The following is an 18,156-nucleotide window of genomic DNA, read 5'->3' on the forward strand; positions in this document are numbered from 1 at the left end:
AACCCTTTGGCGATTAGTGAGATGGCCGACCAGAAGGAACAAAGAGTGTGCATGAAATTTTGCTTTCTGTTAGGGAAAACTGCAGCCGAGACTGTTGGGATGCTTCGGCAAGCCTTTAATGATGATGCTTTGGGGAAATCACAGGTCTATGAGTGGTTTTCCCGTTTCAAATCTGGCAACATGTCAACAGAAGACATGCCACGCCCCGGGCGTCCTTCTACAGGAAGAAATGACGAAAACATTGCCAAAATCAAACGTGCAATTGATGAAGATCGTCGAATGACCATTGACCAACTTTCTGAGGAAACGAACATCTCATGGAGCACGGTCCAGTGAATTTTAACCGAAGGTTTGCACATGAGACGGGTGTCTGCAAAATTTGTTCCTCGCTTGCTCAGAGATGACCAAAGAGAAAACCGCGTGAATGTTTGCCGCGACTTGAAGAGTGAAGTGCAGAACAATCCAGAATTTCTTAAAATTGTTCCTTCTGGTCGGCCATCTCACTAATCGCCAAAGGGTTGAAACAGGAATGCACACAACAGAGCACCACAGACAAACCACTTAACTCAGACTGACACCATCTCACTAACAGTCGCAGGAGACCCCCAGCTAACACCACCTAGCAGCACAACTCGTAACTACAAAGCATGCACACGCAACAGGTCGTTTCCGGTTATTTTTGGGTCCCCCCTCGTATGTGATAAATAAAGCTTACCTCTGTGCATTTCCATAAGCAGCACCTGCTATCTTCTCATATGTCAGTGTGTAACGACAGGGGTATGGGGACAGGACACCATCTTGATCTGTGCCAGAAGGATAACGGGAACCTGGATCAGAACCGGGCCTACCAGGGGGGGGAACTGGTTCAGGTGGCTGAAGACTCCCACATTGCTTCTCTGCATACAGAGCCCCATTCTGAAGTTTAAAGGCCTGTTCTGTGCCAGCAGCCACTGATGCACTCAGCAAGCACTGATTTGTGTTACTTCCGACCTACACAGACATCATAATTATATTTCTTAACCTAATTAGTTGACTTACATTCTGTGCTTTAAAAATTATTATTTCATTCAGAACTAAACAGGCAGTAATACTAATATTTCACATGTAAGATTTGAGGTTTTCACGGTGGTGAAAGCAGTCTTGTGGGATGTGGCACCGTGTAGATATAGTGTTAACTGACGTTTCGGAGGAGCGTATCGCCTCCATCTTCAGGGTAGAGGAAAAAATAAGAAATCCGCAAACGAAGAGACTGTGAGAACCGGTACAAGCAGACTGGTCTTATTTTTCCCTCTACCCTGAAGATGGAGGCGATACGTTCCTCCGAAACGTCGGTTAACACCACATCTACACAGTGCCACATCCCAGAAGACTGCTTTCTCAATATTTCACAATTGGTAATATAGTATTGACACAATTTAGGGGTGTGCCTATAGATAGGGCATGGATTGGTGAATGGATTTATTGACTACTTATATACACCATTCATAACTACAAGTAATAACAGCACCACTACTAATATCCACAATTCACTGACTACTACAGTACCCAGTAGGCCTTTTTCCAGCTTGCTGTATCTTCAACAGCTGTTCCCTAGCAATGAATTCTAACAGTGGAGACTCTTCAGCTTCCTGCGTTCACATCACTTTGTTAAGCGGATATTTCCCAACTGAACTCTCTAACTCCCCATCCAACTAATTCACTTCACTCAACTGAAGTGGTCAACTTAATTTTCTTCAAGATAACATTTCAATGTAGACCGCACTGAAAACGCCACTTTTCTATTGCTGCATGCATGTTCGTTTCTGCAAGAACGTTTTGACCAAGCTGTAGCCTAGAAATGGGTTGCATAAATCTACTGTTCTATTGTGTGTGTGTATGTTTCAGGCGTTACCCAGCAACAGGCACTGTTTACACAGTCACTGCTTAGAAACGGGTTTATGTGCCACAGGACGATATATTTAATAGTTCAGCTAATTGCCATTTTTTGAAACTAAGGAAGGAACAAAATACTCTTAAATTTTAAAGTGAGCTAATGCCATCTCTTAAAGCAGAAATGGTTAACTTTAATGCTGAAACACTGATAAAAATAAATGTGCAAACACTTGAGGAAGAACATGATGGCCACTCGTGACAGACATTAATGTCATTTGCTTTTAAACATAGCTAAGTTGAAAATTTAAAGTAAGCATGTTATTCAGTGAGCCCTGATAGAACTGCTTGATATTAACCCTTTCAAGGCCAACTCCAAGTAGACTTGCATCTGCCCAGTGTATCCACTGTGTCAACCCAGGTCAACTGATTTCCAAGTTTTCTTCACACCAATCCTGAATTCATTCATTCATTCATTCATTCATTCATTCATTCATTCATCAGTAATCTGTCAAGACGACAGGTCCACAGTCTCTTCCAAAACAGTTCCTCCACTTGATGTGATCTAGAGCTTTCTCCTTCAAATGAAAATATCCTCTTCTGTCCCCAAGCTCATCCGGCATCTTCTTACGTCTTCTTCCTCGTCTTCTGGTCATTTCTACCCGCCCCTCTACCTTTCCTTCAATAACTTCTTTTAGAAGGCAGTTACCGCATAAGATATGACCAATCCAATTAGCCTTCCGTTTTCTTATATCGTGCAGGATATTCCTCTGCTCACTGACTCTAAATAACACTTCTTCATTTCTCTCATAATCGGTCCAACTGATCTTCTCCATTCTTCTCCAACACCACATTTCGAAGCTTTCCAGGTGTTTCTGATCTACTGCCCTAAGTGTCCAAGTTTCAGCCCCATACAAAGTCATGCTCCAAATGTAGCATTTCACTAGTTTCTTTCTCAAATTTAAGTCCAATTTGCTGGTAAAAAGATTCTTCTTCTTGCTAAATGCAGCTTTTGCCATGGCAATCCTAGATTTAATTTCACACGTACACCTTCCATCATCTGTTAACAAGCTACCCAAATATTTAAAACATTTCACATTCTCCAGTTGTTTTTGGTCTATCTTTATTGTGACTGGGGTTGGTTGTCTCGAAATTTTCATTACTTTTGTTTTTTCCACATTCATTTCCATGCCATAGCACCTTCCAATTTTGATTAGTCTATCAATCATACCCAGTAGCACAGTTTCTTCCTTAGCCATTAACACAAGGTCACAATCCTGAATACACTTGTATTATATTGTAATGTGTTTCGTTACTGAAGACGCCGTTTGGATTGTTAATTGATTTATTTAACAACCTACAAATCTCGGATACAATTATTTACAACACAGTTGCGGGGTTTCACACTTTATAAACCTATTCGCAATATTCAATTCACTCTATTGTCAGGAGTCTACATGTTTCACAGTATGGAAGCTATATACTCGTAAGTGTCACTGTATCACACACTCCCAATTATTACTCGGTTATCACGAACTATCACTGATTCTCACACACGCGTCCGTAACTCATAACTGCTGCCTTGAGAACTGTTGAGCACACACTCACTCTCGCTTGCTGCTCAGCCGGCTTTTATTCCATTCGCTCTTGCCTGTTGCCCGTGTCAACAGCGGCGTTGCGTTGCGGTGCCGTGTCACAGCGGGAAGCTGTGCCACATCACAGTGCAGGGGGGCTACGTCACCGCGCGGAGGGGGGTGACGGAGCACTGACTCACCCGCCATGTCACTGCTGGGGGGAAGGAGTTGTCCTCCATTGCGCAACATGTCACAATATGTTCTTTGAATGCTTTAAATTTTTGTACTTGTTCAAATAATATATGAAAGATATTACATCAATTTTAGGCAAAACTGAGAGACTAACAAGAAAAGCAGTAAAATGTGATATACTGACAGAAAGAACAGGATCTGGAGGAAATGACAGTGCTTCAGAAATGTATAGCTGAAGGGATGAAATCCAAAAACTGTTATTATTATATATCCTTTGGCTTCATGAGATCTGACTGAAATGGGAAGATATTGCCGGCACTGATAAGATTAGTTTATTGGTAAAATATCTTACTTATTCAATAGGTTACAAGCATAAATCTTGCCTTTAAAGTTGTCTATCCTAAATGAGGTCCTAACCCTTCATGCAAATATTTGGCTAGTACCTTGAAATAGACAGCACCATTGATGTAATGTGACTGAGAAAAATAGGAAATGTGAACAGAATAAACATAAAATAGCCGAATAAAAAGCTTATGTTTTTGGGCATTATCCATCATCCTTTTTTTATTTAAAACACCATCTGGAGATAAGGACTAGCTCTATATTTTTGGTCCAGTTGAGTGGGTTCTATCTGAAGACGGAGACAGAATCCAGTGCCGAAAAGTAGGATTTTAAATAAAAAAGAGGGTGATGGGTAATGTCCATAACCTTAATATTTGTATTAATGTACCACCACTACAAACTATTAGGTCTTATAAAATGGCCTATTTAATCAGTCTCACCACAACCTTTTAAGGATTACTGGACTAAAAATATCAGCAATTCCTTATTTATAAATTTATATATAAGTCCATGTTAGTCAGAAAATCATAATCATAACTTCCAAATTAGAATTGCTATAATGGCAGCAAAAATTAGAAAATGCTTTGGCCACAACAGTAATTGTAAATTTAGGCTGAGAAGAGGAAATTTTGGATTTTAACAACTATGATGAATATATAGCCAATTACCATGGAAGATAAATTAGTAAATAATGGACAAGATAATACAGGGTCATTTTTAAGGATAAACAAATATATAATCTCAAAAAAGTGCTGAACATGACACTAAAAGAAAACACACAAGGGAACACCACAAGATCTACACATCTCATTATTCTGACATTCACAAGTATAACACTAATGGAAGACAGGATTTGTATGTACAAATATGCAACACTGTTCACTATGAGGGTAAGTCAATAAGTAAGTTACAAGTGGATATAGAACTTAAACAAATATGAGTACTGATTTCAAAAATGCTTTCATTTCTCAACATAATCTCCTTGTACACTGAGCCACTTGTCCCATTGTTTCATAAGCCCCTGAAAACCAGCAGCATAAAATTTTATGGGCTGCTGTCAGAACCAGGCATGTTAACATGGCATGGCCTACCTCATAATGCATGACAGGTTAGGTTTCCACAAAGTCTGTGCACAATGGGCGCCACACATGCTGACCCCACGACACAAAATGCAAAGAATGGGTCTGGCATTACAGCATCTCAATCGCTACCATGATGGAATAATGATATGCTAGCCTGAACTGTCATAGGTAATGAGTCTTGGGTTCACCATTACCGGCCCGAGACAAAGCGTGCATCAATGCAGTGGAAACATCCTGCTTTGCCTGCCAAAAAAAAAAGTTTAAGCTGACACCATCCTCCAGGAAAGTGATGCTCACAGTCTTCTGGGATTGCGAAAGCATACTGCTCACCACAGTCCAGCCTCAAGGACAAACCGTAAATGCCAACTCCTACTGTAACATCCTCAGGAAACTTCGTAAGGCCATTCAACGGAAGCATACAACCTGTCATGCATTATGGGGTAGGCCATGTCGTGTGAACACGCCTGGTTCTGACAGCAGCCCAAAGAATTTTATGCTGCTGGTTTTCAGGGATTTGTGAAACGATGGGACATGTGCCTAAATGTACAGGGAGATTATGTTGAGAAATATAAACATTTTTCAAATCAGTACTCTTATTTGTTTAAATTCTATATCCATTTGTAACTTACTTATTGACTTACATACGTAACATAAGAATTAAAATACATAACAGCTTGCCCCCGAATTAAGAAGAATAGAAAATGTTAAAGTTTTTTAAAATAAATTAAAACGTTATTTTTTACAAAACTGTTTTCATTCTCTGTAGGAGTGTTTTTTTAATAAAAATTAACCTTTTATAATGTTGTTACTGTGATGGACCAGGATGAAACAAATAAAGAATGATGGACTGGAGTTGGTTCTGGTATGGTGTGGATGTATGTAGATGGTACAAGGGAATGCGTTGCTTTATATTGGATTGTTGGGGGATGTCATCCTCAGTTGCTAGCTTCAGCAGGGGGACAATGATCTTAAGATGATTATATTGTTCATAGTCTTGTGTATCATTCTGTACATTTTTAAGAGTTGTTGACTTGTAGTGTTTTATGTGGTGCAATCCAAAAGTTCCTGAAATATATTAATAAAACTACTACCTCTTACCTAGATCTTATTCTGCACCATCACCTTCAAAGTAGTCCGCTTGGGAGCGCATACACCGATCCCAGCGTTTCTGCCACTTTTCAAATGCATCCTGGAAGTCTTTCTTTGTTAGGGTGTTTAGTACCGTCTGCATTTCCACTTGAATTTCCTGAACTGTATCAAATCTTCGCCCCTTCAACTTGATTTTCATCTTGGGGAAGAGAATGAAGTCGCATGGAGCTAAGTCTGGCGAGTACAGTGGGTGGGGAACAACTGCCATCTTGTTTTTAACCAAAAATTCCTGCACAATGTAAGCCGTATGCAGTCGTGCGTTGTCATGGTGGAGTACCCAGTCATTCATGCGCCACTTCTCTGGACGTTTTCTCCTCATGTTCTCCCTCAAACGCCTTACAACATCGCAATAGAACTCTTTATTGACTGTCTGACCAGGAGGGGCGAACTCCTTATAACAATCCCATCAATATCAAAAAAACAGATCAACATGGACTTCATGTTGCTCTTGACTTGTCGAGCTTTTTTTGGCTGAGGTGAAGAAGGGCTCTTCCATTGCGACAACTGCTGCCTGCTTTCAGGGTCATAGCCATAAACCCAACTTTCGTCACCAGTGACAACCTTCGAAAGAAAGTTTGGATCCTCTTGAAGCTGTTGCTGATGATCCCTGCAGACTTCCAAGCAATGCTGCTTCTGTTCATTTTGCAGCAGTCGTGGCACAAACTTCGCCGCAATCCTCATGTTCAGTTCCTCTGACAAAATTCATTGACATGTACCATAACTTAGTCCCAAGGTGTTACAGAGGTCTTGGATGGTCAGTCTACGATCTTGCAGAATCAGATCCCTAACTTTCGTGACATTTTCTGGTGTTTTCCCCGTTGACGGCCGACCCAAACGATCGTCATCATCAGTCAATGTTCGGCCATTTTTAAAACGCTTATACCAGTTGTAAGTTTGTGTCTGGCCTAAACTGTTTTCACCAAAAGCTTGCTTCAACATTTGGTGCGTTTCTGCAGCGGTTTTCCAAAGTTTGAAACAAAACTTTACACAGACACGCTGCTCTCTCAGGTCAGCCATCGCAAAACTGCAAACTCACGGAAACACAACAATGGAAATACGTTCACCAACAATAAACCCAACCACTCAACTCGACGCCGCTTGCCACACTGATTCAAGAAGGATGTGTGAGGAGACACCTAGCGGTATTTCGATGTACTCATAACCATTCGCGCGCAAAATTCAAATTTCGGTAACTTTTGGATTGGCCCATGTAATGACTTAAACTGGCTTGTCCAATTGTACTTGTGTAACAGTTTATGGATGTAAATGCATTATGAATTATGAACTAAGATATGAACAGTAGGTTAGAAAACTGTCATGCAGAAGAATGGAAGGAAGAACCTCAGATCTGGGAAGCTGGAGGTAGAGAGACTTGGTTGTCAGCTAAATCACATGAAAGTAGAAATGCTGAAAGATGAGTAAGAAACTGTATGATATCACAGAAGTTTGATTATTAGAATTAAATATTTGACAGTTGCTATTCATGTTTAGCAGTAAGTTGGTCACATGCATTGAATGGATCCCAATTTATTACTTAAAACTTCAAAATTTTGATCTCTACAAACAGCATAAACTAAGCAACAGGGCAGGCAGAAGCATTTAAAATGCAGATATTATCTGGCCATTTGATTAATTACACTACTTGAATCTTAAATTCATCACTGGTTATATATGTATTACTTTTGGTTCTTTGCACAGTAATTACATTGGAAATGTCACATGAATGCATGCTGTCAAAAAGTTGAAGGTTATTGGAAGACACTTAAGATATACCTACGTTCATTTCATAGAGACATGCATACATTTTGCCAAGGATAATGTTTAACTGATACCCTCCTTTAAGATAATAATGAGCTCTGTTTCTACCACAGTATCAGCATGTGAATAAAAATTACTCACTGTGCTCAAGAATGTGTAAGATCGGCACATAAACTCTCTTTCTACATCACAAGCATGTTGACAACTAGAGTCGCTGAAAGCCGATAAAGACTTATCAGTGTAGATTAGCTGCCGGTCTCGTTGAAAATTTCGGTATGCACACCTACCCACAGCTGTAAACAAATAAATGACATTATTTCTTACGGCCAGCCATTTATGTGAGATACTTTCACAGCTATGCTCCCGAAACACAGTGTGAGACGAGGGTTAATGGCAGTGAGCATCAGAACTATGGTCTTCTGGGATGTGATGCCATGCTGTTTCTTTATTTTGAAACATGTAACTCTTGTATGTATTAAATGTTTTTATCATAACATGCTGTTTACTCCCATGTCTCTCTGTCAAGCTGACAGAAACAAAGAAAATGGGCAACATTTACAGATGCATTTGTAGCCTCTCATTGCTTTCTTGGGGCAGTAGAGAAACAGCCAAAATTCAAGGTGCATTAACATTAAAACGTGTGATTTCCTTTTGAAGATGAAGCCTCTTCTAGGAGCAGAGAAAAAATAGGAAAGTCTGAACTAAAAATCTGAAATAAAAATGTCTGTGAAAGTAATTGTTTGGGCAAAGACAAAATTTGTGGGAGGCACAAGTTATGAACAACAACATTCATAAAAATTGAGAATAAGGATGGAACAGAGGTTGGTATCTTGATCACAATGTAGTGAATAAAAATAAGAAACTGTGATATACTGAAAACCATAATGTTTCGGTATATTACACACTATAAGGCTTATCTCGTTTTAGAGAAGTTTTTCCAGGAGTCACCTACAGTGCTGATGTCAGTTTCATCTTGTTGTTACTATTCCACTCTATGTCACTGCATTAGTCTTGTCTTGCTCTTGTTGCTGCCATCTGCACTGGCTTGACTCCTCACTTCACAGCATGCAGTGGCTCAACACACACCAGTGCTGCATGCTCCTTCTAGCTCACAATGAGAATGAACCAAACTAGGGAACTCACGAACACCACACCACTATTATTCAAGCAAAGCTATTCTGGAAAAATCTCACTAGCATCGAGGACTGGACAGTCAGCAAAAAATCTAGAAAGTGAGAGGAAGGGGGTAGGTGGTGAAGTCAAGAAATATCTAGGAGAGGCATGCACATGTGCTTCCCCTCCCTCCAAGGTCGTGTCACGTGACATCATGATTTCTGTGTCAACTGTACATTATTTAAGTTCAATTCACACTTTCACGTGATGAACTCCATTCACCAATGCTAGTGCAATGTACCGGATTGTTTGTACCTAATATTCATACATGAATTTCAAATTGTGAAGATGATATTAATATGCAATAAATCTCTTTATGTAATAAAATGAGTTATGAAGTAAACATACAACAGACCTGTCCCAACTTCTAGTGTAACCTCTGGAAACAAATGCAACACAATTTGATGTTTTCAACTACTCTAAGAGCAATGAGCCACTGGCAATCAGTATGTGCATTTCAAATTCATTAATGCCCAGATAACAGCTGAAGGCTCTTCTGATGTAAAATTTGTTATATATTTTAATAACAATGTATAAGAGAAATAACTTACGTGGAATACACTGGTTTTCTAGGTAATCTGAATCCATAGACATTTCGAATGCTTGTGGTTGAGTGAAACGATCTTCTGAGCTCAAACGACATTCTTGGCGCCGATAACTATAACTAGCTGACCTAGAGAGCAGACGAATTTCTTAGATTATTCTCGTGTTTCACGTCATGCAAAAGGGTGTGTGTCTAGCTTCATACACAACATCAAATTAGGGATGGCAATGACAATAATTATTGGCATCAATGAAAACACATAAATCTATGCCTTATGCAGATGCAGGAATTCAGAGAAAGAACGATAGAAATGAACAAAAGGTATAAACTACTCACTTAAATTTTTAAAACAATCCAAACAGATCCCTATAATATGTTGCATGTAATGGAACGGCTATAGAATTGTGATATACTTCAATGTTGAAAAAGCATTTAATATTATTCTGCATTTCATAAGCATGGATTTAAGATGACTCATAAGCTGTAAGTATAAAGACACGGGTATCAATTAAGGACATATATATGGAATACGATATAAAAAATCCAACATTGGTATTTATGTCATGAGTGGAGAAATTACATCAGTCTACGATAAATAAATATGGTCAAATGATAGTGACTGTACATGGGGTTTGGAGTGCAACTGGATTTATTGTAAAATGAATTGTCTTATTTACAAGTAATTACACAGTTTACAAATATGCATTACTGGATCATAATCTGTTATATCGCTCTTGGCTGTTGCATGTTGCTATAGACACATTATTTAGTACCAGGCTTTAATAACAACTTGTTATCCCTCAATCTCGCTCTCTACCATTTTTCTGAGGACTAATTAGAAGACACCATCCCCAAGAGTTCATCAACTGTTGTGTGCAGAAATGGTTATCAGGGACTGGTTGTTGAATATGCATGTGGCTGTTGGACAATGGTTGTTATTCGCATATGTAGCTGTCAGGGACTGGTGCTTCACAATGCCTAGTGATGCACGCCTTGAGAACCCTACAAGGCTACTTCCATTTCCTTTGCTCCAAGCGGGCCTCCTTGCTTTGACAATCCTTATGAATGGCACAATAACGCCATCCTGGGGCTGACACTGTCTTGCTTCAGACGTTGTCCAAATTTAATTCCTTATAGGGTCACCCTGAAATCACCATCATTAAACTGTTCCCTCTTTAGGGTGGCACAAACCACCCACTACTTCCTTCTAGCCTCTACTGGGTGTATCCCCATTAGTATGCTTCCACTCTGCTAGCATGCCTGCATTGCCACTGGTCTCCAGCCACTGTAACAGACACCCCTCTTCAGGACTGACCCAATGTTCTTAGCCAGGGTACTCCAGCTCTGTGGATGGCCTCAGGCTATCCATTGACTCCAGAAGCACTGTTATGACTGCCATATCAAGCTGCTACAAACTCATTGCTGCACTTCCTGTAGGGTGGAGAATGTGGTCCCTTTCCGGGATGCCTTAATGACATTTCCATAGTACATGGTGCCTCAGATCCAGGTATGAGTCATGGGTGTGCAGGACATCCTGGCCTAGGATGAACACCTCTTTGATTCTGGAGATGAATATCCAAGGTGTCAGTGGGCTCCTCCAATCTTCAAGATGGAGGATCTACTCTGATGCTATCTGTAGTACATATGGTCGAGTCAGTTCTCTTTGGTGACGTCAGACCTGGTGACTGTCACTGATGCCCCTGTGTCAATGATCACAGTGCATTACTTCTCCCTTTTCCAGCTCTGTGTTAGGCTGTCGACTTGCTGAGGGTGTAATGAGGGAGCAGGAATGATGGTACCATCACCTTGGCACTGTCTCCTACTCATTTCTTGGGCCCTGGCTCACTTCCTCTTGGGCAGTCGTTCTGAGGGTATCCCTATCAGCAGATTTTCCTAAGATAGCCAAAGTCCTCATACTATCAGCATGTGGGTCATTCAGTCCTGTGCATATGATCGCTGATAAACCTGGCCCCTGGGGCACTCTATCCCTTCCAACACTGGTAACTGCATTCCTGCAGCCTCCACACCCCACGTGGGCTTTGACTTCTGTCAGCTGTGTTCTGAACTTCTAAGTTGCTCCTTTGATCTGACTGCCAAGTCCCTTTGGATGATCTTGGGCACCCCTCACACTTTCTTGGCTGGACTTTATCATGGCAATCAGGCTGCCTTGGTTGACCTTTACCTCTTCTTCATTTGCCTTCACTTCGGTTCCCACTGTGCTTATAGGTAACAGTGTGAATTGTTACCTATATGTACATCATCAAGCCATGTAAATATGTCAGTCCTGACCTCGTTAAACACATTCTACTGCACCAATCAGTCTTCAAGCATTTAATAGTTCAGCACATACTCAGTTCATCTGCTAACTTTGCCCATTCTTAAAAATAAATACTAGAAGATTTACTGAAATCCTCAAACACAAAATATAATATATAAATTTCAGATAGAATTTGGCCAAGATAATTATACTGTGGCATATTTGCTCTATGCAGAAACTGTTCAGCCACAGAGGTCTCAGGGCACGTGCGCAACGGGAGAGTTGTGGATTGTATGGGCAAGTTATTAGGCAACAACTCTGTGAATGCTTGGATAGTGCAACAGGAAGTGTGAGTGACATCACATATCCCCACTCACCACCTCACTATGCAACACTCGGTAAACACCCCTCACCACTAGTCTGTGACATCATGCAACAGTGAAGTCCATGCAATGACTGTTGCTAGGCAATGGGTCGGTAAACACATCAAATAATATAGGCTGCTTTCTGTGTGGTCCACGAGAGGCCTATAATAAAGGGTTGAATGCATTTGCAGAGACAGTGTGTCAGTGTCAGTTGAAATATAGCAGCATCCAGAGACAGTTGAAGTCTGGAAGTAACTATCACAGAAGAAGTAACTGGGATAATGAAATTGTGAATTGTGTAAGTGTAAGAGCGAGTGTGCAATAAATTCGCTAGATCCAAGACTGGCATGAAGTTATTTGTGGTGTAACACACAGCCACCAACATGAGACAATATATATTGTAATATGCAGACCCATTTCTAGGCAATGCCCGAAATACGTGCATGCAACAATAGAACCAGTATTGCAAGAGGCATTTTCTATGTGATTCACATATATCCATTGCTAGGTAATGGACCAATAAACATGCATTCTCGACAACAGAAGATGGTGCTTTCTGAGGGGTACATGCCGAGGACTTATAAGAGGGCACAGTTAGTTGCAAGGAAGTCAAAAGAGTAGGAATACAATGACATAAAATGGAGTACAACAACAGAGCATGAGAATGAGAACTGAGGCAGTTGTCAGCGAGATATAGCCATGAAAAATTGGTAGTTGAAGAAGAATTAGAAGTCGGCCTGTGAAGACTTAGTGTGTGATTAGAAGATTTAGTCACAGTGAGACACTTTTACTTCTGTTACCAGGATATGACTAGTGGAGGCTGAGAATCTTACTGTGTATGTAACAATGAACTGTAAATTGTGTAAATCAGTGAATGTGCTATATTGCTTGTAAGTACGAGGTGACTGTATGAGGCGTCAATAAATCCAATCATTCAATCCAAACCCAGTCTATTATGAATAATATACTTGAACACACACACAGATATATATATACACACAGAGTGTAAATAAATGTACGTTACAGTGCTCTGTGGTAGACAGATGGGTTCAATCTGACCATATTTTGTTTATACACCCATGTCAGGAAACGCTTCCTTTTGGCACTACGGGTCATAAAAGTTTCCGAGAGGATGCATAAGTTTTAGGGGATGTTATCCTTGTTTTACATTATAATAGTTGTTCAAAATGGTGGTCGCCAACTTCATTGCATGCTTTTCACTGCCTGGCCATGTTATGCTGAACTCTTTGAAAGATTACCAACATGGTTCCAGCTGCTACTGCAATTCTTGCCACAAGATCACAATGCATGTACCCCCAGAGAAAGGAATCCAGTGGAGTCAAGTCAGGGAAGGGAGAGGGCCAGGTTATAGGGCCTCCATGTCCGATCCATCTGTTGTCAAAGGTTTCATCCAAATACTCATGGGCAACATTAGTGCAGTGTGCTGAGATGCCATCATGCTGGAACCACATTCCACTATGAACTTCCAAAGGCACCACTTCCAGCAGCTCAGGTAAGCTCTCTTGGGGAAATGTCAGGTTAATGTCACCAGTAAGCCATAAAAGTAAGAGGTACGGGCGTCCTCCTTCACATTTCAGACGCCCTAGTGCGTAAACACAGCGTTTCAGGACATGGGTGTATTAACAAAATGTGATCAGATTGAACCGATCTATGTACCACAGAGCATTGTAACATATATTTATTTACACACTAGCGTGTGTGTCTGTGTATGTATACTATGTATATAATGGAAATATATATGTAAGAACATGAGTTCTGGGCTCCTCTGTATCTTGAATAGAGAGTACATTGTCATTTTGTCCCGTTTAACTGAATCAGTTAAACACAATTCCTTTAATCTACTTTCATACTTCTTTCATTTTTACATTGTGACATTTTAACAAATCAGTCTGTATATTTTAGCCATCTTCATTGAATTAACTTGATGGTGATGTGGTTAAAACATGTTATTGTGAACAAAAAGATAGAAATAAAAAGCTATAAGATGTCTTTTGTATGTTTGTGAGATGGTTACATATGACCTACAGAAATACAAAAAGAGGATGTAATCCTATGAAACCTGAAAGCCAATGTTATTCAGTAATGTTAAAATGTAATTAATTATTGTGTTGTTAAGAGATCTGTATAACATATAATAACCACTGATCATGACACAGTCACATGTATAAAATCTCAACAAGAGGTTCAGTATTAGTTTTGTCACCTCACCTGCAGATGAATGATCTTTCATCTAGACAGCGATCTTCACATTCAGTTTTGCTCCCAGTAATGTAATGAGCATTTGTGAAACCCCTCAACTCACGGTTTACATGACGTTCAAATGTCCAAGCCATACCACATCCAGCTCCTAATATGGGAAAGAAATTCATGAAAATTCTGTAACATATTTCCCATTCGTTATGATGCTGCAAAGTACTAGGTAGTTCAAATATGACCGGGACTGATTTTCTTGTAAACAAGCCGCACTGTGCAGCAGCTGTGCGACCTTGAGAGACTGAAGCCACAACCTCCACCCTCCCTCCTGTTAGGGTTAGAACCTGTTCAGTCCTGTCTGGAAGTTGCTAGAGTGATGAGAGAACAGAAGGTATCGCGGAGCATGGAACAACGCATTGTGATCAAATTCCTCGTTGGAGAAAACGTCCCGTCCGCTGAAATTCACCACAGACTCCAACAACAGTATGGGGAAGAGTGTCTCTCACAGACCCATGTGTTTGAGTGGTGTAAGTGCTTCAGAGAGGGCAGAGAGCGCATGGAGAATGAACCGCATGATCGTCGGCCGTGAACATCCGTCACCAAGCCAAACATTGATCGTGCAAACGCACTTATTCGTGAGAATAGGCGCATCACTATCAAGGAACTTGGAGCAATGCTGTCCATCAGTGTTGGTAGTGTAGAAGACATCATGAAATACCACCTGCACTATCACAAGGTGAATGCACGGTGGGTACCACGCACTTTGATGGACGTGAACAAAATGGTGCGCATGCAAGTTGCTAGTCGTCTCCTACAGCAGTTTGAAGATGAAGGTGATGCATTTTTGAAGTCTATAGTGACCACCAATGAAACGTGGGTGCACTACTTCATTCACCATTCCCAGCAATCATCATGCGATTGGCGGCATACCAATTCTCCCAAACCCAAGAGAGCGCAGAGGAGCCGTTTGGCAGGAAAAGTGATGGCAACGTTCTTCTGGGACTGGCAGGGGGTTATCCATGTAGACTTTCTGACAGATGCCAGAACAGTCAATGCAGCTTATTACTCAGAACTCCTGGCAACAGACATGAAGGAAAATATCCGATCCAAGTGGAAGAGAGGTGGAAAGCGGGTAGCCTTCCTTCAAGACAATGCATGCCTCCATACGGCCAAAACAACAATGGAAACCCTCCAGAAATTGAAATGGAACCTTCTGACACATCCGCCGTACAGTCCCGATTTGGCACCAAGTGATTTCTACCTGTTCGGAAGACTCAAATCAGACTTGCAAGGCATGCGGTTTGTGGACGACGACGCCATCATCCAGAATGTTCGGGAGTGGATACGCCGCCAACCACAAAACTTTTTTAAAAAGGGCATCAGGATGCTTCCAGAACGTTGGAAAAAATGTGTTGACTCCATAGGGGAGTACGTTGAAGACTGACATGTGCAAGTAAGTATTTGGCAGTTTTGGTTTAAAAAAAAATTAGTCCCGGTCATATTTGAACCACCTTGTATATGGTGTATTATAACTTCAGTAAACAAAACACTGCTAAATTCTATTGGAAAGTTATGCAGAAATTGTGCATTGCTATCAACATATCCAACATACAACAGAAAATAATGTGACCTGTAAACATGGAAGAGGAACGATCTACTTGCAATGGTATTTCACCAGCTTAATATTTATTGCAAGAATAATTCTATTGTTTAGTCTTGTGTCTGACTGACAGTGTATACTGTAGGTGATTAGTTACAATTTCACTTTTAAATAAGGTCTATAAAATTAACTCCAAACCTCGTAGGCAGACTCCTTCAAAATAAGCAACACCAGGCACTTGACGAATGTCGATTCTTGTTGGATCAGCATCTCCTTCCAGAGCTGTACATTCATTGAGTTTATAGTTAAAATTGAACCCATGACAACGTGGGTCTATTTTACACTGGTTAGCACACTGAACTGCAAGTCCAGGATTATGTCCCCTCAGAAGAGGGTATTCTCGTTGACCTTGAAGTTCATAGCCTGTCACTTTCTCAAACTCAGCTCTACCTACAGCACAACGACCTGCAGAAATTAACAAAAAAGCAATAAGTATATGTACTGTTTAAAATGTTTGCTGACATGAGAACCATTTTCAGAAATATATATTCAAATTAAGAACCCTCTAATTCTGTATTTCAGTATCCTGTCGCAAATCTTTAACCAAACGTCTATGTACTCACAGTCTGTCTATAAGGCAACAGTTGTTTTATTCACTGTTTAACACTCAACACAACATGTTTTGGCCATAGATGCCCATCTTCAGGTGTTTTAATGCGTCCAACTGTTACACTGTTCTGAAGTGTGCTAAACTCGCACGTTGTAGTCCACTTAAAATAACATAAATAATTACTTGAAATCCATTATAATTTTCTATTAAAAGCTGTTGAAACAAACTTTCTGGAATAAACACATAACTCTAAACAAGTGGACGACACCCCTTATGAGGTGGAATAGGATTTTATAGAAAATTCTTGAACAGAACAGTGTAACAGTTGGATGCATTAAAACACTTGAAGATGGCCATCTATGGCAGAAACATGTTGTGTTGAGTGTTAAATGGTGAATAAAACAATTTTTGCCTTATAGACAAACTGTGAATACATAGACGTTTGGTTAAGAATCCTCTGTCATTAGAACACAGTGTTCTATAATTAATTCTCATTTGTCAGAATGTATGAATCACTCAGTAAGAATTGTATTCATTATTATTTTATAAACAATATTTTTATGACTTAATTTTAAATACACAGCCCTCTACATTAAATCAGTATTTCTTGAGAAGTTGTATTGATTATTTCCATTGTTTCTATAAAAAAATCTGAATTTAAACATAATCATTAGCTGTAAGCTCCCTGGAGAGATCTGTGAACATTTTGGAACAATTTTTTATTTTATGAAATAGTTCATACAAAATTATAATTCAAACTGGAGAAGAGATTTGATTTTAGAGAAATATCGTTGCAAAAAATATATAAAAGTAACATGATTCTCAAATCACATGCAATGTGAACAGCAAAGTCTACAACAGTAAATTATAGAATAATTATTAACACCGTCCAGTGTGATTCAATTTGTAGTCATTTATTGCTTTTACATGTTTCGGTCAGCTGACCGTCTTCAGAAGGCATAAGATTGACATGTTCAGGAACTACTATTACAAAGTTCCTACTATATACTTATAAGTTTTCATATAAAAAGTTATTTACAATTGATTGTATATTATGAAAATATCATCTATGTAATAATATACAATTACCCAAGACCATGAAGAAAGCAGTCTTCTGGGATTTGGCACCGTGTATATGTGGTGTTAACCGACGTTTCGGAGGAATGTATCGCCTCCATCTTCAGGGTAGAAGAAAAAATATAAGAAATCTGCAAGCAAAGAGACCGTGAGAACCGGTAAAAGCAGACTGGTGTTGGAAATATACACAGCTATGTGAGAGCAGAGAAGGAAGGGGGGAAGGGCAAGTATACAAGTGAAAACAGTAGTGTGGGAGGGGTGGGAGAAAGGAGCTGGGACAAGCATGGTTTTTGTGTTGGGGGAGAGAAAGGCAAGGTTAAAGGCTGGGCACTAACCCATAAGCTGAGCGG

The 18,156-nt window shown here is 40.0% G+C and overlaps 1 protein-coding gene across 3 annotated transcripts in view; it reads right to left on the bottom strand.

The window, feature by feature from the left end:
* The window catches only part of LOC111863521, a 171,530-nt gene that overhangs the window by 75,022 nt on the left and 78,352 nt on the right, over positions 1 to 18,156 (bottom strand). For all 3 annotated transcript variants that reach the window (XM_023849892.2, XM_033751095.1, XM_023849891.2), the window contains 5 exons: positions 16,318 to 16,584; positions 14,535 to 14,673; positions 9,691 to 9,812; positions 8,108 to 8,259; positions 716 to 990 (listed from right to left, as the gene is read on the bottom strand). In XM_023849892.2, coding sequence (XP_023705660.1) covers positions 716 to 990; positions 8,108 to 8,259; positions 9,691 to 9,812; positions 14,535 to 14,673; positions 16,318 to 16,584 — 955 coding nt within the window. The remainder of the gene's footprint in view (positions 1 to 715; positions 991 to 8,107; positions 8,260 to 9,690; positions 9,813 to 14,534; positions 14,674 to 16,317; positions 16,585 to 18,156) is intronic.

The sequence above is a fragment of the Cryptotermes secundus genome, unplaced genomic scaffold (genome assembly GCF_002891405.2).
Source record: "Cryptotermes secundus unplaced genomic scaffold, Csec_1.0 scaffold89, whole genome shotgun sequence".
Classification (NCBI taxonomy): Eukaryota; Metazoa; Arthropoda; class Insecta; order Blattodea; family Kalotermitidae; genus Cryptotermes; species Cryptotermes secundus.